General features: G+C 45.9%; 1 protein-coding gene and 1 long non-coding RNA gene across 22 annotated transcripts in view; one reads left to right on the plus strand and one right to left on the minus strand.

Moving 5' to 3' along the window:
* The window catches only part of Megf11 (multiple EGF like domains 11), a 308,625-nt gene extending 284,516 nt beyond the window's left edge, over nucleotides 1-24,109 (plus strand). Inside the window, exons 14-26 of one of the 21 annotated variants that reach the window (XM_051197738.1) lie at nucleotides 2,555-2,701; nucleotides 3,062-3,196; nucleotides 7,298-7,426; nucleotides 8,513-8,641; nucleotides 9,084-9,212; nucleotides 9,703-9,831; nucleotides 10,998-11,234; nucleotides 12,591-12,709; nucleotides 14,551-14,617; nucleotides 15,042-15,143; nucleotides 17,393-17,449; nucleotides 23,113-23,319; nucleotides 23,927-24,109. In XM_051197738.1, coding sequence (XP_051053695.1) covers nucleotides 2,555-2,701; nucleotides 3,062-3,196; nucleotides 7,298-7,426; nucleotides 8,513-8,641; nucleotides 9,084-9,212; nucleotides 9,703-9,831; nucleotides 10,998-11,234; nucleotides 12,591-12,709; nucleotides 14,551-14,617; nucleotides 15,042-15,143; nucleotides 17,393-17,449; nucleotides 23,113-23,319; nucleotides 23,927-24,084 — 1,745 coding nt within the window. In that variant the 3' untranslated portion in view covers nucleotides 24,085-24,109. Of the gene's footprint in view, nucleotides 1-2,554; nucleotides 2,702-3,061; nucleotides 3,197-7,297; nucleotides 7,427-8,512; nucleotides 8,642-9,083; nucleotides 9,213-9,702; nucleotides 9,832-10,997; nucleotides 11,235-12,590; nucleotides 12,710-14,550; nucleotides 14,618-15,041; nucleotides 15,144-17,392; nucleotides 17,531-17,650; nucleotides 18,269-23,112; nucleotides 23,321-23,926 lie in introns of those variants that run through there. The other 20 variants (XR_007835309.1, XR_007835311.1, XR_007835310.1 and 17 more) reach the window with 20 other exon arrangements.
* On the minus strand, nucleotides 498-4,266 carry LOC127231892 (uncharacterized). The gene is made up of 3 exons (XR_007835313.1): nucleotides 4,151-4,266; nucleotides 1,772-1,850; nucleotides 498-624 (listed from the first exon to the last, which is right to left on the minus strand). It is a non-coding gene; the product is annotated as an uncharacterized LOC127231892 (long non-coding RNA).
* Nucleotides 24,110-27,041: the final 2,932 nt, after the last annotated feature.

Raw genomic sequence — 27,041 nt, forward strand, 5'->3', positions numbered from 1 at the left:
ACAGAACCCCAGCCAAACTGCCTGAGCTTGTGAACTTCGGTAAGTCCTCTTCTTAACATAGCCTGAAAGTCTGCACCCATAAAGCATAGACAGCTGGAATCCTCACAAGGAACCTTGGCGCCACTTTGAAATTTCAATGAAGGATACTGTCAAATGCTCAGCACCTGGCACACAGTAGCAAGTGACATAAACCACAGTACGGGGAGCTTTCGGGAACAGTGCACATGGCAGTGACCCCTGGCTAATGACACCCCTGCTTTCCAGCTGTGGAAATTCTCAGTATTCACTTTGCAGGATTCTGCCCACTTTTATTCTGCCCACTTTTATTCTGGCCAGGGATAGTCCTCTATAGCATGTCAGGTTGAGGTTCCCCTGCCCTTCCAGCTACCCCTCAGTGTGAACCAAGGGTCCAGCCTTCTCAAGGTCTACTCTGCCAGCTCCAGCCAAGTGGAGATCTACTTGAAATTTTCAATGCCTTAATTTTGACAGAGCTGATCTGATTTTAATGACATCGACTTTAATGATGATCATTACAAATGGACAATCTCAGCAAGGTGTCTGCTGGCTCAAAAGCACATTTCTCCAAAGGTGGTCCAGAGGCTTCTCAAACAGGTGACTGATGTCCTGAGATGTATTATACGGAAGACCAGGAAAGACAGGATGAGGAGCAGAAAAACTAGGCCTCCCATACAGTGAGCACCCCTTTTCCTCCCCAGAAAACTGTTCACCTCCCCATCTGGCTTGGGCTTATATTCTGTCCTCTCACAACAGTCTCTATCAATCTTATTTACCTTGCCTTGAACACAATAGGTGCTCACAAAAATGCTTCTTGAAGTCCATTTAAAAAGTCATCCCATGAACATATATGGAAAGCTTAGAGATTATTTGTTCTGCCACTTATACTAGAGCTAAGGAGGTGTCAGGATTTTAGTGTCAACAGGAGGAGAAGCCCAGGTTAGTTTTGAGAGAGGGCATTTACTTAGTGGGTAAGTTATTGGTTGTAAGCTTTTGAGACAGGATCTCATGTAGCCCAGGTTGACTCAAATTTGCTATGTAGCTAACTCTGAATCTTCAGCATTACAAAGCCATCGCAGGTGGTATGAGCAGCAACTAGGTCAGCAGGGATGAATTCAGGAAGCCATTGCCCCCTTCTTGTTCCTGGCAGGGGAGGTAGGAACCGGGTGTTAAGATAGCTGTAACAGGTAGGTACAGATGTTTGGAAACAAGTAGAAAGGCTTCCCAGAGAAGGGCTTGTTGCTGAGGGACTGCTGGCTTTGAGAACAGGTTCTTCACTGTACCCATTAATATGGAGAGGGGCTCCTGAAGCTGGGAAAATCCTCCAGGTAGGAAGGGAGAGTTTGTTTTCATTTTCCAGAGAGAGAATGAGACTATGAATAAGATTATGAAATACACGTATATGTATGTGTGGGCACATATGTGGGGAGGATGCATGTGTATGCATATACACACAAAGGCCTGGGGCTGGTGTCAGGAATTACCCCCAATTTCTCTTCCACCTTATTCACTGAGACAGGGTCTCTCAAACCAGAACTCACCCATGTGACTAGTCTCACTAACCAGTTTGCTTTGGGGCATCTAATCTCCACTTTCTGAAGCTGGAACAAGTTATGGATGGTTGTGAGCCATCATAAAGATGTGGGGAACCATACCTGGATGCTTTTAACCTCTGAGCCATCTCTCCAGCCCCACACTGTATCCAGTATTATAAGTTGTCTCCACATGACATAAAGGATGTTGGTAGAATGCTCACCTGACATGATTGAGCCCTGGGTCTCATTCCCAGCACTGTACAAAACCTGGCATAGTGATGCATGCCAGCCATCCTAGCACTGTGGAGCTGGAGACAGGAGCATCAGAACTTCAAAGTCATCCTTGGCCCCATAGTAAGTTCAAGGCTACCCTGAACTACTTGAAAGTATCAAGGAGGCTGCATAGATTATATGCTCATACTTAGATATTGGTTTCTTTCATGAATACAGTACATCAGCCACACCCACAAAGGGGAAACTGGAAGAGGGATCCAAAATCTTTAAATAGCATCTTGGTCCCCTTTCCCAAGCTTCACAGAGATCCACCTGCCTCTGCCTCTGCCCGAGTACTGGGATTAAAGGCATGCGCCACCAACACCGGGCCCTCTCCTCCTATTTTTATGTGAATTTCAGACATGGGACTCAGTTCACCAGGTTTCACACCAAGAACATGTACCTGAGATGAGCCCCCTCACTGGCCAACATGCTCTTGATGCCAGCTCAGCTGTTATCTGGTGCCGCCATCTCCCCTCTTGCTGAGCTCATCAAGCCTGTCATGGGTCTGCCACTGTGCTGTGTTCATCTCCAAGTTATACTGCCTTCTTATGCCTCCTGCTCTCTGCTCCTATGACTGCCTTGGCCTGGTCAGCTCTTTTGTCTTTGAGGACTCTGGAAGGGCATCGTGTCCTCTCAGAAGCCCCTCCCCACCAGCCCCACCTCCACTGGGTTTCTCTCAATCTTCCTCTTGTCCTTACCCCTTCCCCCTGATCTGCCTCTGCCCACAGGCATCCGCTGTGACAGCACATGCCCTCCAGGTCGCTGGGGCCCCAACTGTTCAGTGTCCTGCAGCTGTGAGAATGGAGGCTCCTGTTCCCCAGAAGATGGGAGCTGCGAGTGTGCCCCTGGTTTCCGAGGACCCTTATGTCAGAGAAGTAAGGCCGGGCCCCCACCCCAAGGGTTTCTGATTTCCCATCCACTTAGCCCCTCCCAGTCAGAAGTAGTGGTGGCCTATGGAAGACTGGCCTATGGGAGCCAGGCCCCTCTTCTCACTCCATTTAGTGCCTTCCTCCCCTATACTGGCTGCTCTGTTCCCAAGTTCAGGGCCCAGCCTCTCAGCAGAATCAGGAGTAGCTCCCTCTTCCTCTCTTTAAAAGCTACGGGCCTCCGAGTGTGGGGGCCCAGACTCCCGATTTTTAAGAAACCTCTCTTCACTGGGAAGGGGGACCAGTAAGGTGGATATCCAGTTGCTCCCTACAAGCTTCTAACCACTATCTTCCCCCCAATACCCCCAGTCTGCCCACCAGGGTTCTACGGCCATGGCTGCGCCCAGTCTTGTCCCCTCTGCGTGCACAGCAGTGGGCCCTGCCACCATGTCAGTGGCATCTGTGAGTGCCTACCAGGATTCTCTGGAGCCTTGTGCAACCAAGGTACACTCAAGTGGTGGGAAGGCCAGGGCAGGGAACAAAGGGGCAGAAAACAGGAAGGGTTCAGGGACTCTCTTCCTGCACTTCTGGGAGCTGAGCAGTGCATATGTGAGATGAGAAAAAGTCACCATGCTGCTGAAGGGACAAACTCAAAGAGGTTAAATGTCATGTCTATGGTCTCACAGCTAGCAAGTGGCAGAAACAAATGCAGACCTCAATATTCTGCTAAAAACAAAGATGGAAAAATGAGCCAGGCATGGTAATATATACCCATATAATCCCAGAACTTGGGAAGCTGAGACAGAAAAGGATTACATGTTTAAGATCAGCCTGGGCTTCTTAACAAGATCCTGTCTCAAAAAACCAAAAGCAGGCCTGAAGAGGTCATTCAGGTGGTAGTGCCTAGAGTACATCTGGCCTTGGATCCCATCTCCAGCACTACATAAACTGGGTGTGGTGTCATATATCCACAAACCCAGCACTCAGGAAATAGAGGCAGAAGAATGAAGAAGTTCAAGGTCATTCTTAGCTACATAGAAAGCAGGGGGCTAACCTGGGCTACATGAGGCCTTATCTCAAAATACATAATAAGCAAACAAATAAAAGGTGGGGACATCAAATGAGCACTTGTACATCTAGAGTGGCCCTGAGCTAGGGGTGTGTGGAATGTAAAGGCAGAGGCTCTGTGAAGGCACAGAAATGGCCATGGCCCAGTCTGTCATAGGCTCCTATCCCCCCTCATGTCAATAGCACTAATCCTTGACCCCATACACTTCTCAGCTCAACCCCAACATCAACTCCAGGCCTCTAACACACTGTTCAAGTGGTGCTGAAGGAGCAACCAAGTTTACTGTAGTATGCACTCCCTAACTAGCGTTTACAGGGTTCCATGACATAAACATTTCTGCTGTGGCAAATGTCAACATCATTGTCAAACAGTCCCTCCACATTAGCCACCATGTCAAGATAAGAGCTGGCCCCAGCATCTACTATCCACGTCTCCATGGGTGGCTCCTGAAGTCCAGGGCAGTGTGACAGTTGGAGAGGGTCCAAGGATTCTCCAGAACTTTGCCGGACCTTAGCCCACAGGGAGGACGATAGAACCTGGGCATGCTAGTATACAGCAGCAGGGAATGGATGGAACATGCAGCAACTAGACATGGGGAGTAAGCCAGGAAGGCGGTCTAGGGCTTACTTAGGGTGGCTTAGGACATTGCCTTGCTTGGATACTAGCTTGCACAATTACACTATAGTTGGGGAGACTAAAGACATTTGAGAATACTGTGAACATAGAGCTAACGGCAACTTCAAAGTCACCTAGGTAAGAATCTCACCTGGCCTGTGCTTAAATACTTCTCCTGGTGAAGAGCTCACTACCTCCAGGGGAAACCACTCTGTTGACACATCACTGATAAGCTGGGATATTTTTAATATGCATGAAGAGAAGTTTGACTCCATGATGTGTTGAGGTCATGAGAAGTTTGGACCCCAGGGAAACATATGTGACAGTTTCATTTGCTCGTAGCCCTCCTAGGATGGTTTAATCACCACCTGACAGGCTGAGGTTTATTTATTAAGCATAGGAGACTCAGCCGTCAATAGATCCAAGCCCAGTCTAAATTAGGAGCTATGAAGCCCAAGAAGGAACCCTCACAGCCCATGTCGTCTGATTTATTGCCCACTGGCCTAATGAGTATTTTCCACATATAGATCTAATGGAGTTTGCTATTAATGGCAACTGCCCTGGTTAAGTCTCAAACCTTGTAAAAAATTGAACTGACATTTTCTAATGACTGGCTTTCCAGTGAGTTACAAATTATGGACAGTGCTTCCCTAGAATCATTAAACATAGATTAAATATAACTCAATGTTTTCTTTTCACCAGCCCTCTCCTCCCCTTCCTGTGCCTGACTCTTGATTCAGCTAAGAAGTCTTGCAATTAATGCATTAGCCCGATCACATTAGCAGCTCTGCGGGTGAATTTGTTTGTCTTGTGAAGGGGGGGAGACTTCAAAGAAAACACTGCCTTGATAGAGCAGTCCAGAGTTGTGGGGTGAAGGCTGGTGGAACAGCTCCAGCACCCTGCGCCCCACCAAGATAGTGGATAGTCCTTTGCCTCAGCCAACAGAGGGGGTGCAAGGAAGCCACTTTTTAGGATGGGGCTCAGAATAAAAGCATTCCCCAGAGACAGGGAGGAGGCGTGGCAACAGGCAGTTTAGGAAGCTGAGGGTGGAGCCTGAGCAGCAAACACTGGGAAGCCAAGCATAGCCCTGCTCAGCCAGCTTACCTCTAGCTACTAAATGAGGTCTGAGGCCATCAAGTGGGGGCTCCTGTTTCTCTTCCCATTTTGATGAAGAAACAGATCTAGGGCACGGGGTGGGATGTGAATAAAGAAAGGGCTTTGTTAAAATGTCCTCGGTGACAAAACAATAGAACTTCTTTGCTGTGTAATTTTGGACAGACAGCTTAACCTCTCCCCATGTGTCAGGGGAATTCAGTGATAGGGAGCAATGATGAAGACATTATCAAGATTAAGTGAACTTAATATTAGTATTTATGGAACGTTTTGAACAATTTCTGGTGCATGTGTCATGCGTTTGCTGAATGCGTAACAAATCTAGGACCCAAACCCAAAATCTCAGGCAGAGTTGGGCCCATCTGCCTTTATCATCTGTCCCAACCACTAGCCATGTTCACAGAGCTAGAGACTACATGTATATTCGGGCTACCGGGTGCCCATTGTCAGGCTGCAAGGGTTGGCAATGGGAGGCAGAGTGGAGGAAGGGAGGTGATAGCATTGCTGGCTTCAGACCTGAGCCAAAGGAAGCCACTTTCCTCCAAGAAGTCAATACCTATTCTATGGGGGGCTCAGTGGGTAAGAAAGCTAGCTGCTCTTGCAGAGGGTCTGAGTTCACTTCCCAGCACCCATGTCAGGCTTACAACTGCCTCTAACTTTACCTCCAAGGGATCTGACATCCTCTTCTGGCTTCCACAGGCACCTGCTCACATGTGTACATACTTGCACACAGATGTATATAAGTAAATTAAAAAAAAAAAAAAAAGAACTATTCTTGGTCCTCTGATGGTCACAGTAGTACAGCTTCTAGAATGTTGTGACTCTAAGGCCTACTTTCTCAGTGTTCACTGGACGGTCAGATAGAATAGAAAGTGAGAACACATTTACCATCATCACAAAGTTTAGGCCTGAGGACCCAGGGGAGAGATGGGAGGAGGGTGATGTTTGGCCCTTGTGGCTTGAACACCTGCTGACTCTCCAGGCATTGTAGGGGACACCAGAAGGGGCAGGACTCAGGCTTGGCCTGAAACAGCTGTTATGTCTCAGTTAATAGTAGAGAAGTTCAAGGAAGAAGCTACTTGAAGCCTCAAATAGGGACATAGACACCTAGAAGAGAGAAGATGGGTAGACCAGATAGACCAAGTTCAGATAAAACACAAGAAAAAACACAAATAAGTGACTTGAAAATGATATATATTGTTTTGCTTACACATTAAGAAAACTAAAAAGATCCAAAAGCAGGCTGCTGGGGAACACTAAGGTAGCTGACAAGGATGTCAGTGTCTTAAGTTGTTCCATCTTATTGTTCCAAGATAGGTGACACTTAAGATGAGCCTAGTAGGCAGAACATCCATAGCTGGACTTGAGGGGTAGAGGAATTTAGACGGCACTAGCCATAGGAAAACACAGAAGAAAGGCCTGGAGTACCCTTAGAGAGAGATGTGTGGTCCGGTGGCCTGTGTGTCTAGGGTAGTCAAGGATAGCCCAGAGGAAAGCAGAAGGCTGGAGGTAGTCTAGGAGGCACTAGGCTGAGAGTCCTAAGACCCCATCCCTATCTTAACACTTTCTATCTATGAGACCCAAAACAAGCAATGTCCCCTCTATGGGCCTCAGCGGGGAGCTACTGTGGGAGGAGGGGCACTCAGTCTATGCGATGGAGGACAACCTGCCCCTGCAGGTGTTGGTTCCCATCCAGATGATGTCCAGGTCATGGCTGTGGCCTAAGAGCCTCTTGGGATGCAGCTGGTGGGTGGTGACTCTTAGAGCCTGGGAAAGAAGGCAGATACCAGGTTTCCCTGTGCCCACAGTGTGTGCTGGAGGGCGCTTTGGGCAGGACTGTGCCCAGCTCTGTTCCTGTGCCAACAACGGGACCTGCAGCCCCATCGATGGCTCCTGTCAGTGCTTCCCTGGGTGGATTGGCAAGGACTGCTCACAGGGTAAGCTGCTTCCCCTCCCTGCAAGTGCTCCTCTCTCTGTCATGGTACCTCCACCCACAGAGCTGAACTCTCCTGGAGACAAGAACATCCATCTGAGACCCGTTTATTTCTTTGTATTATTTCTATGTGTATGATGTGTGTCACAGCATGTATGTGAAGATGAGAGGTCAACTCTATAGCGTCAGGTTCTCCCGCTTTTATGTAGGTTCCAGGGATTCAACTCAGGTTCACCAGGTTTGGGTAGCAAGTGCCTTTACCCATTGAGCCATGTCATTGTTCCCCAACCCTGAAAGTTCCACTTAGCTAAACAGCAAACTTGATGAGTTACTGGTACTGATCATGGATATTGTTACTGCAGATATTAAAGGCATCAATATTGTCAGTGCCATTAATGCTGCGAATCCTGAGGATTCATACTCCATTAGCATCTGTGTATAGAAGGAGCAGTCTGAATATAGATGGGGAGGAGAGAACAAAGCTGGCATGCTGGGCTAGGGCAGCCATCCCTGAAAAAATGGGAGCACCCTGTGGGATGGCCCCTATGAATGATGTCCTGAGCATCCTAAGCCTGAACAAGGTGCTACAGTCTGATACCAAGGCAACAACCCTTCCCAAAGGGGCCTCAGTCCTTGGCCTATGGAGCTCCCTGTCTGATGTATGAGACAAAGCCAGTATCTGTAAGGAGGTCCCAGTTAAATGACCAGACACAGGCTCCATCCTCAAATAGCAAAAGAACCCGAAGAGGAGACAGTCCCTGTCACTTGTGGAGAAGTGTTATACCACCTCTATCCCTGTAAGTCCCTGTAAGAATGGAGGTTCAGGAACCCTTGGACCAAGGCTGTCTTAATCACCCAAGATTAAGAGAGTAGGCAGAGAATCTGGGCCTCATAGCAGTCCCAGGGGATGAGGTCAAGAGTGAGCTGAGGAATTCTGAGAATAGCATATCAAGTCCCGGAAGGCCAAGAGATGTCCCTCTGGGTCCATCCAGGTATCCTGGCTCTGATGTGTACTTGCCTCCCCTCCTTTCCCTCCTGCTCCTCTCTGCCCTGCCCTCCCCCTCTGCATCCCATCCCCCCCCTCCCACAGCCTGCCCATCTGGGTTCTGGGGCTCTGCCTGCTTCCATACATGCAGCTGCCACAACGGGGCGAGCTGCAGCGCCGAGGATGGGGCCTGCCACTGCACCCCTGGCTGGACTGGACTCTTCTGCACGCAGCGTAAGCCCTGCCTCCCAGCCACTCCCAGTCATATGCTGCAGCCTACTGGTCACTTTGTGAATAGTCTTGGCTTGTAGACAGGGGGGAAGAGGCTGGCCCCAAGACCAGCCACACCTCAGGATCATCCAAAGTCTTGAAAGGCCAAGGCTATAGGGTACCCCAGCAATCAACAAGATCTGAGCCTTGGACCATGGGGAAGAAATCCCAGGGCTGCACAACAAAACACCAGAGCTTGTCCTCTGCTGCTGAGGCCCTAGTTGCATGGATCACCTTACCCCTACCCTCCATCCCTTTAGACAGAGGTTCATTGGGTACAGATGTCTCTGTGAGGCTCACTAGCCTTTATCCCATGATGCAGAGGAAGCAGCAGACAAGCCTGGTCCCAGTAACATCTTAAGTTTCCCTGACCCCACAGCCACTGTGACCTATGGTCTTGTTGCAGGTTGCCCTGTGGCATTTTTTGGGAAGGATTGTGGGCACATATGCCAGTGTCAGAATGGAGCCAGCTGTGACCACATCACTGGGAAATGCACCTGTCGAACAGGCTTCACTGGGCGCCACTGTGAACAGAGTAAGTTGCCCCAACCCTGTTCCTGGTATTTGGGCTCAGCTTCTGCCTATTGCAGGGGAAGCTGCTTCTTTCAACCCCTATCCCCTCCCACCCTACCCCACCCCTGGTTCCCTGACACCATAGGTTTTGTACTTTAGACTTAAGGCTAATCCTACACTCACCATCAGAGTCTCTTTCCACTTCAGACAGGGCAGGGGTGTGGTAGTCAGAGCAAGGAGGAACTAACTAGAGGAAGGCAGGATTTTCTGGTTCTTTAAATGAGTTCAAGAGGGAGAGGCAGGTGAAGCCTACCTTCTCCTGTGCCCATGTGCTCTGACTCAGGGTGATTTACTCTACCCATCCCCAACTATGTAAGCACAATAGGCACTCCAGTTCAATAGGCGTCACTGTGGGTGGGATACAATTGTCCTGTTGCCACAGGCTTCCCCACCTGGAATGGGAGGGGTGGAGTGTGGCTGTGTCTCACTGTTGCACTCTGCATACCATATAGGATGTGCCCCTGGAACCTTTGGATATGGGTGTCAGCAGCTGTGTGAGTGCATGAACAATGCCACTTGTGACCATGTCACTGGTACCTGTTACTGCAGCTCCGGATTCAAAGGAATCAGGTGTGACCAAGGTAACATACAGGTGGCAGAGTATCTGGACAAGGGTGGAAAGGACCCAATCATTGGTGGCATCAGAGAGTTCTAATTAGACCAGCTGAGGTTTATAACACCACCCTTTAGTCATAGTTGGAAACCTCACTTCACAGCTTCTCTGTGTGTATCCTCTGGGAGTTCCCCCATGAGCCAGTGCAAGGAAAGGCCAATCAGGCAATATATTTCCTTTGCTGGGCCTTTTACTCCACATTCACTTGTAATGTTAACCTTTGTCCAAAGGGCTCAGCTTGACTCTAGCGCTACACCTTGGCAGCATCACACAGTACATCTGAGGGGATCAAATTGAGGCAATTCAAGGAAGGCCTCAGCATGTCTGGCACATCCGAGCACTCTGTAAATGGTGGCTTTGTGCATGTACAAGTCTCTTTGTAAAGTTTTGCAGACTTGGGAGGCTATTGTTGGTTCTAGAAGATGGGAGCAGAAAACAGGCTCTCAATTATCCACATCAGACTTTGCAGTCTGAAGCCATGTGGTTGAAGCAAATGCAGCACATGCCTCCCTAGAGTGACAGCCAGCTCTCTTCAGCCAATAGCAGGAAGCCAGGAAGAGGTCCAGATGCTGCACAGCTAGAGAACAGACCCTAGCCAGAGGAGTCACAGAGGGACCTAGTCACACATGTATAATCAAGAGGTGTCTTGGGACAGTAACAGAGCTCTCAGCTGTTAACACCAGTCTATCATTTAGTATTTATGACTCCCTGGGAAAGTTGGGGTTACTGTCCCCATGGACATTTTAAATCACATAGCTGTTAAGCAGGAAGAGAAGCTGAAGCCAGTTTTTCCTGACTGAATTACTGGTTGGGTGAACTTAAGACAAGTTACCCAACCTTGGTGATTCAGTTTACTGTTTTCAACTGTGAGGGAAAAGGTAAATAATTAGTTCCTTTTTTTGTAGGCCTGACACGATAAAATAACTTTAACTCATGTGTGGACCTAAGTAAATATTCAGTAAACATTTATTCTGCTTCACATCTAAATCACACTTTCCTTTTGTGACCTCTGGGACTTGATCTTTTTGCTGACATTAGAAGAAACAGAGGCACTGTGAGGGTTGAGATTAGGTAGGATGAAGGGGCAAAGGCAGAAGAAGTACACCGCTGACTCAGGCCTCCCTCTGCCCACAGCTGCCCTCATGATGGATGAGCTGAATCCCTACACCAAGATCAGTCCAGCTCTGGGAGCAGAGCGGCACTCAGTGGGTGCTGTCACGGGCATCATCCTCCTGTTATTCCTGGTTGTGGTGCTGTTGGGCCTGTTTGCCTGGCGCCGGAGGCGGCAGAAAGAGAAAGGCCGTGACCTGGCTCCCCGTGTCTCCTATACCCCAGCCATGAGGATGACCAGCACAGACTACTCTCTCTCAGGTCAGGCTGTGTCCTAGCATCTCTTCACCCATACAACCCAGTAGGAGGCATATGGTCTTCTCAAGAAGACCTATATTCTTGGTTCAATATGGGTGGTTATAACTGCAGGGTGGGTAGCTGGGTGGCTGAACCTGGGGATGGTCACCCCATAAAGAAAAATGTGGGTTGGAGAAGTCTGTGGAGTTCCAACAGGGTGTTGCTTCCTGGAACCCAAGCTCCTAGGAGCTCAAGCTGGGTATCACCTCCCACTTCCCCACTCTCCTCATTTAGCTGTGTCTACAGGAGATACATACTAAGTAGGAACTTTTCTTAAAAAAAAAAAAAAAAAAAAAAAAAAAAAACCCTCAGGACTGTTCCCTGTGTGAAGCCTGAACACCTTTGGCAAGCTGTGCTCTACTGACATTTGCTTTTCCCGGGAGGGCCTTAGGCCATCTCCAAGGAGTGCCCCAGAAGTGTAGTAAGAGGGGTGCAAGTTTAGGAAGTGTCCTTTTGGCAGATGTGCCAGAGCCCTGTGTGCTTAGTTATGGTAGAAATGCCAATGGGCATCCTGTGGTAGTCTGAGTGAGGTGTGTATGTAACTGCACCAGATCCTTTCTCTCCTCTGAACTGGTATGTTGACGAGAAGGCTTTGTGCTTCATATTTAGCTAACCAGGAGAGGCTCCCAAAGTGCCTTAGTATTGGGTAGACCTGCACTGTGGAGAAGAGGGTGGTGACTTTCCAATGGCTCATAGCTGATATATAGCCTCCTGTACCTGTGTTTAATTTAAGAGCACCTAGAACACATCTGCCATTCCTGCCAAGTGTTGCCCGCTGTGTGCCAGGAACAGGATAGACAGCACTGGCCTAAGTATAGACGTTGCCTTCAGAGACCGCCTGGCCACTCTCAGGTCCCACCAAAGCCAACATCCTCTGATGAAAGCCCAGGCCCATCGAGATTTGGCAGTTTTCTTCTTTTATAATGACAATGAGCAGGAATGGCTGTATTTTCCCCAGTCTTGCAGAATCCTCTGAAGAGCTGGGGTCAACAAGAGAAGGTCAATCCACCTAAAATAGCAACTCAAAGACACAGGCCATCAGAGCCAGCAGTCAAGAGCTTTCAGCTGACCATGACTCCCCTATACTAGCAAGCCTGGTCTGGGAACTACACAGAAAGTTGACATTACTAAGAACAAAAACACAGCAGGCTCTCTTGCTTGCTTTAGGGCTACTGGATGCCAGGCAGCTTGGAGGATGTGGGGGATTTGGCTATCTCTTTGTGGGAGAATACTCAAAATGCCCAGCCCAGCATTAATTTTGGGGGCATCTCAACCAAGGGCAGGTGTATGATGGAATATGGCTCCTTGTTCTCTTCCCAGATTTGTCTCAAAGTAGCAGCCATGCCCAGTGCTTTTCCAATGCCAGCTACCACACACTGGCGTGCGGGGTGCCTGCCACCAGCCAGGCCAGCACTCTGGACAGGAACAGCCCCACCAAGGTACTGGCCCCCTGGCTCCCCAACCCTCACCCACTATCCTCTTCATTTAATACTCCCCTCTGTCCAGGAAGGAACTGAACCCCCACATAGAGGCTATGTAGAACTTCTACATTAAGAGGAATCCTAGGATTCATGGGACATGAGAACACGCTGAATCATGTAACTGGTAAAGAGTATATTGTATGGAGACAGCAAGCTCTTATCCCACACAAACTACATTACACTGCCCACTCATTGAAATAAATATATGTGCTCCTTGTGTATGGATAGCTAGTACCTACAGAACATAGCAAGATCACATGCAACCATCTTATTCCACACCTGTGCATACCATATAGCCATTTTGCTCATGGACCAATACATATATTGAAAATATATGTGCTTGCCACAAACTACTGCAGTGTGTCAGCAATATACTCTGAGGTAACTCACTATTCAATTAACCACTTGATACCTCCAACTTAGGCATAGATGTCATCAATAGACACATCAGATGAGAACCCAAACATCACCTGGTGTTCTTGATGAAAGGGAGTAGACCAGCTGTGCCCTCCCCTACAACTCCAAGCACAGTAGTGGGTCATAAATAAGTAGATGTCCTTAGTCACAAATATTACAAACCTTAGAGAGAGATGTCTCATAACATATGCATGTAGATAGCATGTAGTGCATTCCTTGATGGACCAACAAGAGGTAGAGTGAGAGACTGAGACATGAACAACCCCAAGTATAATATTGTGAGGGGGCTCTTGCTATATACTCTTCCTAACACCCATCTAAGCATGTGCCACACACATACACTCAGAATGGCAGGACCATCCAGGGGTGACCATCTCAGGATACATGGCTTCCTTTACCATCATCTCTCCTGGGCCAGGAGCATAACTTTCCTATTTTAGGCTTCTTCCCTATCTGTCCCCTGAAGAATAACCACCAGTCCATAGGCCTGGGAGCTGCTTTTCTATTAAAAAGGCAAGTTGCATGCAGGTTACCTAAAGGCCCAATAGCTTTGGCCACTCTGCCTGCCATCTTCCACTCAAGACTCTTGTATTCAGACTCAGTTCAGCTTTTAACTTGAGGAGCTAAGAGAAAAGAATTTAGTTACCCAACAGACAGCCCTTGATTAACTACAGCCATGTTATCAAAAGCTGCAGTAGGCTAGAGCCAGAAGCCAGGGATGAGACAAAGGCTCCAAGCATTTCAGTAGTCTCTTTCAGTAGACTGGTTTGGCTCCCCTTACAGGGGCTGAAACTGACCCTATGTAGACAAGAAACCCTCTTGGCAGATAAAACATCTGAAGCAAAGGTAGGCGTGATGCCATGGAGGGGACAGGCAGCTGAGACCTGAATTCTAGAGCCAGCTTTGCCTCTGGCTCCTGTGTATCTATGAGTATGGTCTCATGTCTGAAATAACATTCTTGCCTCACATAAAGAACAGCTAAGAGAATGCATGGAGACAACTTCTCATGATTGGAACTCTCCCTTAGTCACATGAAAGAGACTCTCTTATATATGGCCCAGGGACAAGCACTGCAGGCAGCTCCTACTTCTGTGCTGGGGATGCCCCGTATTTCAGAAGGGAAAATGACAGAGCACCCCATTTCTGCAGCATAGCCCTATATGCCACAGGGGCCTGGTTTGGGCATATGCTGTTTTCATTGGCCTTAACTACAGCATGGTAGCTTATCATATAACATCTGCCTGGTCCTCCTTTACTCAGTCATCTAGGGCCTGAGAGTTCAGGAGCATCTTAGGGATGGGTACATTGAGGCTGGGCAAGGTGCCAACTTGGGGAAGGGCAGCTGAGGCATGAGGTATTAACTGGCTCTCCTCTCCAAACAGCTGAGTAACAAGTCCCTTGACAGAGACACAGCAGGCTGGACCCCCTACAGCTATGTGAACGTGTTAGGTCAGTAGTGTTTGAGTCATCTTCCCCATCAGTCCCACCCTGACCTCTGTACTGAGGGGAGCTGTCCCATCACAAAGCAAGAGTTGAGTCCTGAGCATGGCTTCCCCTGTGGTATACAGGGAACACATGGTTGTAGCCCAGTGACTACTAGGGATGGGATGTGGAGATTTCCAGGTGGAAGCAGAAAGTATATTTGCCACCATGGAAAAAGGATCCTCTGCCTGGTACTTTTCAAGGCTTTTTCCCTCTGCCCTAGTGGAGGGCGGAATGGGATGGGAGGAGAAAAGGACAGCCCCTTTGACTGCTACATGGAGATCTTGATTCCTTCTGGCTTGCCCCTTACCCTACCCTATGCTTCCCATCCCCTTCTCCTGCCATCCAGGCCCTGGGAATAATGGCTCCTCCCTGTCATTCCTCTCACTAGACTCCCATTTCCAGATCAGTGCCCTGGAGGCCAGGTACCCGCCCGAGGACTTCTACATTGAACTTAGACACCTCAGCCGCCACAATGAGCCACACTCACCAGGTCAGACCCCCAGCCTTTCCTTCCACCCTGAGAACAGACTACACCCCATCCCTATCCCCATGGAGCCTTCCCACGATTAGTCTATAGCCCCTATGCCCTACCCAAAGGCCTTCTTACTACCCTTTTCACCCTCACCATGCTAGCTGATGTGGACAAATTGGAGTTGCTTATGGAGGGAACACAACCTAGCTGTATTCTCCATTCTGCAACATGCAACTCAATAATGGTGTAGGTTATAGAAGGTTGGCTCTCTGGAGAAAACGTTCAATGATTCCTAGAAAGGCCCTAGACCTAACAGTGGCTCAAACTATATCTTCTTAGAAAACGACTTGGAGTTGTTGAGACCAGGAGAAGGTAGGCAGGATCTCCCACTGAGCTTAAATGTGGCCTGAGAGGGCTGTGAAAAAGACACTTGGCAACTGGCTTCTGAAAGGGAAACACATGTATCAGTTAGAAAATGGGTGTCAAAGGAGTACAAAAGATAGACAAGGATTGTGGCCTCCCAAGAGAGTAGCTCCTTTAGGGCACCCTGGGGCAGTGCCTCAGAATGCTAGACAACTCTAGGTTTGAGTTTAGGCTCTAGGTGATTCTTAGTGCTCCACTGAAACTAAGTCAACTTCCACAAGTCTCTAGTCCAGGAAGCATGAAGGTTCAGAATTCATTCTGTTGAGTAGGCATGGTTGGAAGGACCCTGTTGGCTGTGGGCTCCTTAACAATAGCTAAGCGTTCTGTACCCCCAGGACTACAATATCCCTACCCTCACTTCACCTTAAGGTCACTGTGATCCAAAAAGGAGCACGGGAGCACCCAAACATCATATGGGCTCAGCCCTAGTTCCTCCCTGACCCACGGATCTTCCATCACTGTAGCCTTTGTTAGCTCACAACCAGTTAGGCTGTGGTCATTGGGAAAGAACACCTGAGGTGATCTAGGCTCATCACAACTCAACTTTGTATTTGCTTGTATATTCTTGAACAAATCTCTGACACTCTTTGGACTGCTGTTTCCTAAAAGGGGCTACCATTGTAGGCACCTTCCATTCTTCAAGGAGAACAAAGGAAACCCTTGAGTATTAAGTGTTCAACTAAGGTCAGCATGGCTTGTTGCAGGTTTTTAAAGGGTACGGGTGTCTTTGGGAGTTTTAGAATGGCTTGCTTTCTGCTGTATCACTCAGGAAGGTAGGTATATAGGCATGAACTCCTGAAAATTCAGCTTGGGAGGAAGGACCCAAGGATCAGTAGGTTTGTTTGTCTTTGGTATCAGAAATGTGGGCAAGTTATGTGCAGTTAAACTATTTTTAGTAAGTATTTGCCAGCTGCCTTGCCTGGTACTGTTTTCAGTTAAAGCCGAAGATCTATCTGATTTAAGAACTCATACTGTTCTTGGTTCCTGGCACAGGTATCAAGACAGTTCACAACCACTGAAACTCCAGCTCCAGGGGAGCTATATAGGTATATAAAAATAGAAATTAACTAAAAGGACAAAAACCAAACAAAGCACCAGAGTGAAGGGAGGGGGTTAACTGAGTTAATCATTACTGTCCCAATTAGGAAAAGCCAGACTTGGTCCCATCCCAGGGATCACTTGTAGTAATCAACTGAAGTTTATGTCCTGCTTCTGGCTAAGGCTCAGGACCATGCCTTCTGTTAACCTAAGAAAAAACTAATAGCAAAATGAAGAAAGAAGTCCTAAGGGCTGAAAAACACCAGCAACATTTTCAGGAACAAAACTCTACTTCCCCATGCCTTTCAAAATGAGTAACTGAGCAAGCTGGCTGTGGCCAGGAATGATTGCTCCTGGAAAGTAATTAAATACCCCAGCTACTTGTCTTCTCTCTGGCTCCCGTCAGAGCTAAGAATGAGAAAGCCTGTCTCCAACTTGCCCATTCTAAAACCATGGGAAAAAGAGAAGAATTCTCTGCATCGTTTTGTTTTCTCCAGCTAAGGACTAGTCTGGCGTCATTCCTTACTCTATGTGCCTCTAGAGCCTGGCACTTCACCTACCAAAGGTGCATCCTGAAAAGCAGATGCAGGCTAAGAAAAATAAAGGGATGCTGAAGCCCATCTTACGTGATGAACCCTTTAAGAAATCACTCTGTGCTCAAAACTATTTAGAACAGATTAAATCCAAAATAATTTGGTAGGGTAAACTATTTTACAGGTAAAAAGAAAAAAGCAAGGGGAGGCAGAAGCCACTAACTATCTAAGGAAACCTTACCCTGTATTTTCTTTCTTTCTGTTTTTATGCAGGCACTTGTGGAATGGATAGACGTCAGAACACATACATTATGGACAAAGGCTTCAAAGGTAGAGTATCTAATCCTGATGTCCTGTTACCTATCTGAAATGGCAAGAAATTCTGCCTGAGAGAAAACTGCAAACCCTGTGCCACTTATTAAAAAAAAAAAAAAAAAAGCAAGCTAAAATGATCACAGGACCCTGAGCCACTGGATGGTTCTGTCCAGGAAGAGCAATCCTAATAATAATGAATTCATCTTTCCATTGCAGTTGCACCTGCTTAGCAAACGCTTGTGGGTTTGTTATAGATGCCAACTAAATATCTTCGGAAATGTAGACCATCATTATCCAAGCAATTAGTATGGGTTAAATTGATTATAAATCGGAAATAAAGTCAATCTACCTGCCCCAGAGGCCTTCTGTTGTTGTACTGGCAAAGTCCACCGCCCTGCACCTGCTGCCTTTTTGTGGCACGAGGAATGCAAATGATGCCCAGTGTTAACAGCCCCTATCTTCGAGAGATCTCTGCACCCAAGAGCAGGGAAGCCAAGACAGAGCCCTACACCACAAGAACTACATACAAGGTGGACCATCCCTCTAGGAAGTCTACAGGTGAATCCAAAAATCAAAGATCAAGCCCAGCTCCTCCCTCTCCCCAATTAGGTCCTAGGTTTAAATGCTGGAACATGTGAGCTAGGCAGGGTGCTTTGGAACTCTGTCACTTATTAACCGTGGTTTCCTAAGATTGTTTCTTCACCTGCAAGGTTGGGATAATTGTGCCTATCCTGTTGACTCATGCCTGTCTCATTATCTAACAAGATTATCTTGGGTGTCCAATAAAGTCGGATGGGAAGTGTTTTTCTATATCATAAAAGTGGTACCAATGTGATGTCTTTGAGAATGTCTCAAAGTCTCAGTCAAACTGAAAGAGCAGTAATAAAAGTCAGCAAAAATCCCAACTGATATTCTATATCTACCTCTGCACCAGAATCACCCTGTGTGTTCAAATTGCAGGTTCACACCTGCCATCAGATTCTGCTGCAGTAGATAGAGAGGGTGCCCTATACTCTGCAATTGAAAGAAGTACCTTAGGCTATTCTTATGTAACTTATTATCCAACTATCATTTGTCTAAACTGTCCCAGACTTCCCAGGTTTCTGTTCTGATCTTTCAGATCTAGCATAGCCATCTCCTAAACAAGGAGAGCAATTTGTGTACAACTCTTGGCAAGTTAGCTAGTGGAAGTGAGATGAGCAAAACACAGGTGGTAGTGTGTTCTACAAGAAAAGAACAGCATGGCTGTGTGACCGTCAGCATGATTTAAGATTTGCAAAGCCCAGAGAGACCTGTCTGAGGAAGGAGGCCATTCCCAAGCTCCAAGCCAGCCCTTAGGCAGTATTCCCCCAGGAGCAAGTTTCTGAGGGTCCTGGCTTAAACCATCCAAATGGAGGCAAACTTTCCGTATGTAGGTCTTCCAACAGAAGCCTACTTGTTCGCTATGACCCAAAAATCTGTTTCTCAATGTGGAATGGGGACTAGAGAGCTCTCCCAAGGCCTTTGAGGCTCTGAGAAGATGCGTGACTCAATGGAGAATAGCTCAGACAGGCCCTGAGACTAGTATGCAAGCATTCCTTCCTTGTATACCTTGTCATCCTGTGCATCGTGATTAGGGTAACTACTTTTAAACTCAAAATCATAAATGTAAAACAAAGCCAATGAAAGCCAGGCTCTGTCTGCCTCAGCATCATTGCATTCCTGTCTAATGGAAACATTTGAGTGCATGGGAGGCTCTCACAGGCAAGCAGCCAGATTCTGTTTCACAACTGGCTCTAAACAGACTTTAAATTAGAGAGAACTGTGTAGGCAAACGTATATCAAGTGTTGGGGGCCAATGTGGCACAACAAAGTTCAAAAAGGGGCCAGTGAAATATCAGTGTATGGAAATGCTTATAAAACATGTAAAACAAACCCTACCTGCTGGCTAAATTCCCAAACATCCATGACCAGCTACTCCGTGTCATTAAGCTATTTCCTAAAGCAATGGGGGCAAGCCAAACCCCACAGAACTAAATAAGAGTCTAGGGGTTCTCTAAATTTAGTGTGTGGGTGGGTGGGGGTGGCTTGCCACAAAATGAAAAGATCTGGGTTCCAGTTCAGCTGTATGATGCTCACTAGACACAGCAGTATGTATGGGTCCTTTTTTTTTTTTTTTTTTAAGGGAGAGTTGTGAGTTGTAATAGCACCATCTCTAAGGCCCTTTCCAACTCTGACATTCTAAAAGTCCTAATTAAGGTGACATCTACTTTTTTTCCTCTGGGAACTCCACTCACTCACTGTCGCCATAGGAGGTTGAAGGAGAATGCTTACACAGCTAAGCAGCTGTCTCCCCTTTTCCCCTTCAGCACAATTGCTGTACAATAAACTATTTCATGTCCAATCCCATTCCGTCATGCTTTCAAAGTGTGACAGAAAAAAAATCCGTTTCCCTTCACCTTCTGCTGGGAATCCTTGAGCCTGTACTGCCGTTCCCCCAACCTGTGCTCCCGTACTACCCACTCCTTCAAGTAACTTTGGGTTCTCAGACATTTGGAAGCCCACTAAACATCCTGACAACTCTTGTAGACACCACCTGACCCTCACACTGGTCCCATCCCTCCCCATATACTAACTCTCACTGAAGTGAAGGATGCTAACTTAACCTCAGGAACAGAAGCAGCAGTGTGGCCTCCTACTGAAAGCAGTAGCTCAGAGGTGAGAAAAAGACACTTAGTGCCTGGGTTTCCACACACATTTGAGCAACTTGGGCCTTAAATGGACCTTAAATGGACATCAAGCCTTAATAGGTTCCGAACAAATTCATAAAACAACTCTGGGAAGTTGCTTCCTTTCTAGTCTTATGCTAGACTTATGCTTCCTTAAAAAATGAATTTGTTCATTTCAGAAACCCATCTTGACTGTGACAACATGGACGACTACAGATGGTGCAGGAGGAAATAAGGACAGTGAATGCCATGGCACTGGGAGGACTGCATGCTTCCCCTTTGTTTGCACTGACAAGCATGCACTGGGGTGGGGGTGGGAGCGGGGCTGTGCAGGGATGAGGAAGTATCCTGGCCCAGCTGGTTACTCTTCCCCACACCCTGCTATCATAGCAGGCAGGTGGATGACTCAACAAGAGAAATGCTTGGCTTCCTGAGACTGAGGTTTCTAGCTTGCTTACCCCATATTTCCTCCAGTTCCCAGCAGGGATAACTCAGTACCCTCCCGGACCACCACTCTCCATGGATTTCTCCACCCTGTCGTGGCCTGCAAACCTTGTATAGAAGATTCTTGGCTATGAATCTAATCCCCTTCCCCCGTCCCAGCTCCAATTTAGCTCAGAACAAGGAATATGGACAAAGCTAACATTTTCTTCATCAAATATTGAGAGCAACCTACTGTTTTACTTTCTGATGAAAAATACAGCTGGGTGAGGCTCTCAGGCTTTCCCACTACTATAACTCATCACTAAGCTTGAAGCTTAGCCTTTCCTCTCAGCAGGTCTTGGTATTTCTAGGAAGGATAAACTGAAGCAGCTGTAAAGAGCTTACACTCCAGGTAACTAGATATGCTGATGGAAGAACATTGGGACTGTCAGATAAGACCGAAGTTGAGTCCTAAGCACTAAGCATTAGACTAACAAACTTTGAGCTTTGGTTTCCTCATTTCTAAACAACAATAGCAGTCCCTTCCTGCCCAGCCCCTTACCAAGTTTCTTTCTTTCTGTTTGGTTTGAGACAAGGTCTCACTATAAAGCCCTAGCTGTCTTGGAACTTGGGTAGCTTTTACTTTCCAAATGCTGGGATTATCGATGTGTCCAGTCACACCCAGCATCTAAATTTCAAGTAACAAACTGGAATGAAGGTCACTCTTCAAGTACTACACAAAATAAGCAATCCCTCAATTCCAAGACAGTGGTGATTAGTAATGAACAGCTTTCAAACAAGAAGCCTCTCTCCCTCCCTGATGAGTTCAGACCAACCATATTGGGACTGCCTGGGAAGTTCTCAGGCTCACACCACTCTCCTGTACTAAAACAAACTCAGATGGCTTGAGGCAAGTCACAATCCAGAGCCCAGGCCACCATTCTCTATGTGGTTAGGCTTCCACCAGCAGAAGTACCTATTTACCTTCAGTCCCAGCTAAAACTGCTTGAGACTACTCATTATCTAGCAAGAATGTGTTTTTCCTCTCTGAGTCAGGGGCTACAAAGGTCAGTCTTAGACCAACCAGACTAAAGCCAACTTCTCCCCAGCCTGTAAGCTAAGCTGGAACAAAAAGTGCTCTGAATTTGCTTCTGGAACTAGCTTTGCTACTGGGAGGCAGTGGGACAATGAGGAGTTTACTTCCCCATTCTGTCTCAATTTCTTCATAAGCATTGAGGCAGGAGGAGGGGCAAGAGTTACTGCTCTCCTTTGTCACAGCATTCTGAACACCGACATAAAACCAAGAAAATGCTGTCTGCTAAAACAAGGCCTGCCAACGTTCAAAGTAAATCCCTCTGCACCAGCCCTGCTGAAGAACAGACCATTCATGATGGTGCACATCTGTTACTTGAGCCACTTGCACATCCAGTTCCCCTGGGGTCATGTGGCTTTCACTTTCTAGTATCTTCAGTAAAATCACAGTGAGAACAAGGAGCTTAGATAACAGCCCCAAATGTAAATTGTGGTTGTTCTAGGGAGAAGATTCCCCACTTTCACAGACATTTACAAGTGAGAGGTCTCTTGATTGTCAAGCTCTGGACACTCATTTCTAGACACCTTGCCTGCCTCCCAGCCAAGGGTCACAACTGTCAGACTAGTTTGCTGCATACAGATTAGAACATCACCCCCAATGGGAAGGAGTATAGCAGTTGAAGTTAAGCCCTTTTTTCTCTGTGATTCTAGTCACTGAGGGACCTTTTTCCTCCAGTAGAGCTACTGACAATTTATTTCATTTTATTAGAAATCCTTCTGCACCCTTGTGCAACTGAGTTCTAATTACAGAGACGGGTACAACTCAACCAAACTCCAGTCAACATTCCCAAGGACCAGGGAAGATGAGCCTAGACTACACTGAGCTTGCTAAGACACAGGTACCTTTTCAAAGGCCAGCTTGAAACCAAGGGCTTTTTTATACCTGTTACACTTCAGTAAGTCCACTCTAAAAATGAGGTCCTGAAAGACAGGAATGCTGCTGTTTGCTGAAGGTTGCTAAACTGTTGACATTTACACTAAAACATATATATGCTGCTACTACTGTTTCTGAATCAGAGTTTCTAGTCATTATCCAAAAAACATGGGGCCAAGAAGAACCAGAGCACAGATTTGTCTTGGTTTTGTGTGCTATTTACTAGCTCATGACCCTAGCCAAGCTACTGTATCTCTCTGGGTTTCCACACCATAACACACCAGCTAGCATTTGTGTAACATAAACGATACATGTAAATGCATACTGTGAATAATCTTGAGCTAGTATTTAATGATTAAAGCCAGCCATTTTCTTGTCCTCTAAAAACATATTTCTGTGGGAAAAGAATGCCTAACTGAGAAAGCATACCTCAAGACATTAAATAAGATGTCTAATATCATAATCTTTTCAACCCCAGGTTCCTGAAGGCACACAAACTTGACTGCAGTCTGTTTCTGGTATTTAAATGTTTCTGGTATATTAATCCTTGTTTTTCCTAAGAAATCTTTCTTACCTTGCAGATTACATGAAAGAATCTACGTGCAGTTCTAGTACTTGTTCCTTGAACAGCAGTGAAAACCCTTATGCCACAATTAAGGATCCACCCATCCTCACCTGCAAGCTTCCAGAAAGCAGCTATGTAGAAATGAAGTCACCTGTGCACATGGGGTCTCCGTACACAGATGTGCCGTCCTTGTCGACATCTAATAAAAATATATATGAAGTTGGTAGGTGTCTCACATAAGTAACTTAGCAAAACCAGGGCAACAGTGCAGCATCTCCAGTGAAAACAAACCCTCCTCCACTCATTCTGTCTCCACAACAACACACCTTTTGGTTTGGCTGCATTTGAAGGAACCCGAGGAGAAACTCCATCCCAGGACTGCCCTCCTCTCTAAAGCAGGAAAACAAAATCCTGAGCCACTCTGCTTACAAATCACAACCGATAAGCAGTAGATTAGCAAGGGTGGGGAACCAGTATATAACACTTACACTGAATGTTGTTTGAAAAACAAAACAATCAGAACCTCTGTTTGCAGGTTTCTACATCACATCCTTACACTTCCCCTAGCTTCAACTCAAACCCTAGAGGCATTCTTAAGACCCACACCTCTAGGATGTCCTAACCTCTTGAGCAGAGGCTGGAATTCTGACAGTATACTTACTCCTTTAGGTTTCCATCTCTATAGCAAGCCTGTCCTGATCCTCATGTATTTATCAGATTTATATATCCACAGTTCCTCTCCCCAACAAGTTAAATTGAACTTGCATCCCTCCCACAAAGGCAACAAACCTAATCTGTTCTCTGAACTCATTTTTCACTATATTCCTTAGAACCCACAGTCAGTGTGGTCCAAGAAGGCCGAGGTCATAACTCCAGCTATATCCAGAATCCATACGACCTACCTAAGAACAGCCATATTCCTGGTCATTATGACCTCCTCCCAGTAAGACAGAGCCCTACCCATGGGCCCTCCCAGGACAAGCAGTAAGAGGGACAAGCTTCTCTCTTAGTGTGCTCTGCTGACTATCTGACTCTGAAAGAAGACAATTGGTGACTTGAAATATCAGTACAGATTTAACTGGATTGAAAGAAGCACTTCCAAAAGGGATTGGGGTAACTTCAAGAAAGTCTGTTCACAAAGGCAAATCCTAGACCTTCAGCCCTAAATGCCCTGGATATGATTTTTAAAACATTTAAGATATCACTGCTCATCAACATCTGCTAAATTCAGCTAAAAGATATGTATTTAATATTCTGAAACAATGCTTAAGATGCATGTAGCTTAGGTTTTGCAAACTTTCCTAAGGAAAAAGGGGACTGTGGAAGGAGGAGGGGCACCTTAAAGCACCTGATACGTCGATGTGCTGTTGACTGTTGTTACCATCAACATCTGTTTCAATATATATAAGGGAACTGATACATGGACATGAACTGTTCTAATACTAATCACAAAGTCTGTATATATAAAGGTATGGTCCATCAAATTATAACAGCCATAATCAGAGTTTAAAATATAGCATACTTCTGACAACTTGAATTTTCAAAAACAAGAATTTAATAAAGATAGTCACTTTCTTCCGCACCATCAGTGATAGCAGGCAAAACAAAAAAAGGAAAAGAAAGTAATTATTTCACAAGTGCAGCCGTTTCACTCAGTCTAGAATGATTTCTATGCCCGCTTTACCAAATTTTGCCAAGTCAAAGCTCAAGAATAAGGAGCACCAAGACAGGTGGTGGTGGTATACACCTTTAATCCTAGCACTCGGGAAACAGAGGCAGGTGGATCTCTGTGAGTTCCAGGCCAGCCTGAGTTCCGAGACACGCAACAAAGCCACGGAGAAATGCTCTCTCAAAAAATAAACAAAAACATCAAGAAAAAAAGAACATCAGTCTTGGCCTGGCCTGGTTGTATTGCATTAATACACATACACCTGAGTTATTCTGTGTGTACTACTAAAAGAAGCAGTAACAGGGCTGGGAATATAGCCCTGAGGAAGAGGCCTAATAGCAAGCCCTGGGGGAGGTCACCAGCATCATAAAAAAGGCTGACAAGAATTAAGTTTCCCTAGAAATCATCCAACTGGTCCATTCAATTTACTTAGTTGGAGTCCCTTGACTTTTTTTTCAAGTAGTTCTTCATAAATGGCGCGTGATGTAGCATGGAGCCTAAAAGTGTAGAAGAAATTACACAAATGTGGGCATGGCAAGCTTATGTTGCTTAGCATACATTATGCTTTTGGATAGAATGAAATAAAATAAAAAAAAAAATCAGATTTTAAAAGCCCACCACTTACTGAGATGGGCGTATATGTATTCCACTAGTTGGTGCTTTAAATCTCTTGTTCAGGTAAGTCCATAACTTCCACTACACAGTGTAAATAGCTTGGTAAACCGAGGCGTGGACAATTCTGAATGTGGATAATTCCCAATTCTTATAGGACCCCTTCACAAGAATTAAGAACAAAAAGGGCAAACTGAAAGTTAATGGCCACCCTTGCCACCCCAAGCTCTTAAAGAGCAGTAAGGGTCTAGTCAGTGAAAATCACCTAAGTTTACAAAGAGGGGCTAGAAGACTACAAATCTGGATACTGCTACAGGAAGTAGGGTTGATACTAACTGGAAGTCAGCTTGGAACCCTTAATCTGGGTAAGAATCAGCAAAAGCAAGAAAGTAAATATGTAAGCAAATCTTCCTCCTCTCTTCACTCAAGGCACAAGCCAGTTTTAGCATTAGAGGAACACAAACATGAATGCTGCATGTGTGCATGGAAGCAAGTGATCAGCAATAGTAAACTTTCCAAAAAGCCTTATTAAAGTAGAAATACTAGAAAAAATACTTGTAGACCTAAGTTAATATTTCTCATACATATGTATAAAGAAATAGAGTTAAGAGACTCACCTCAGTATTTCAGGGCCACAAGTGTTCAATTATGTTTGTGAAGCAAGGATGAAGAACCATGGCGAAATCCAATCAGCAAGGAGAAATGGCATCTCAATCCCAGGCTTTATCTTCTTTCCTGATTATCCTGCATGTACTATAACTGCTACCTAGCAAACTGCAATCATGCAAATTCCAAGTCTCACTTCTCTCTTGCCAGTCACCCTCTGCACAAACATATCAGCAAGAGGTGGAATGACCAGAGCACCAAGTCAAGAGATGTTGGCGCCACTCTTGTTAAGTCACTTGCCCTCTTTGGGCTCCTTTATTGCCCACACATGAAAGAAGAGACACAGAGTGGGAGCAGAATGCTAACAACTCTCCAACTGTAGTCCTCTGCAACATTTAAAGCAACATAATTCAATCAGGCAATACAGAGAAGAGAAAGGGCAAAGATATGATTAACTATGGTGACAACAGCAGCCTTCACACAGCTAAAAGTTAGCACTAAGACATTTCAATCATGTAGAGCAGCAACTGTTAGGAATTTCTGTTTAACAATCACAAATAGGTTTGCAGTCGGCCTAAACATGTGCATTGTGCATTCTATCGATGATTTGGAAAGATCTGTTCAATTATTTTTCAAAATGAAAACTTCGATCCAGTAAATTAATATGTATACAAGTCAGACAAATAAAGAACACAATTATTGTACAATAGTGTGAGAGACTATGAAATGGCAATACTTTTTTAAACCACAGATTTGTAATATATTTGTTCACTGTGCACAGGGACTGTACCTCAAACAAAATAAAATGGGTTTCTCAAACTAATTAACAAGAATGCCTACTGTTGTTTTGCACATAATCTACATTTTATGTTTAAGACAGAACTACCTACATTTTGGTATAGTTACTTTAAACAGTTGGAAGAATGAAAATTATCACAATAGATGTTTGAAAAATTAAGTGAACAGTTATTTTTAAAGTAACAAATGGGATATACTTAATTCATGTGAAGTATTTTAAAATTCCACTCACACCAGTATTAGCTTTCTCTGTTTTCCCA

Source organism: Phodopus roborovskii, unplaced genomic scaffold, assembly GCF_943737965.1.
Source record: "Phodopus roborovskii unplaced genomic scaffold, PHOROB, whole genome shotgun sequence".
Classification (NCBI taxonomy): domain Eukaryota; kingdom Metazoa; phylum Chordata; class Mammalia; order Rodentia; family Cricetidae; genus Phodopus; species Phodopus roborovskii.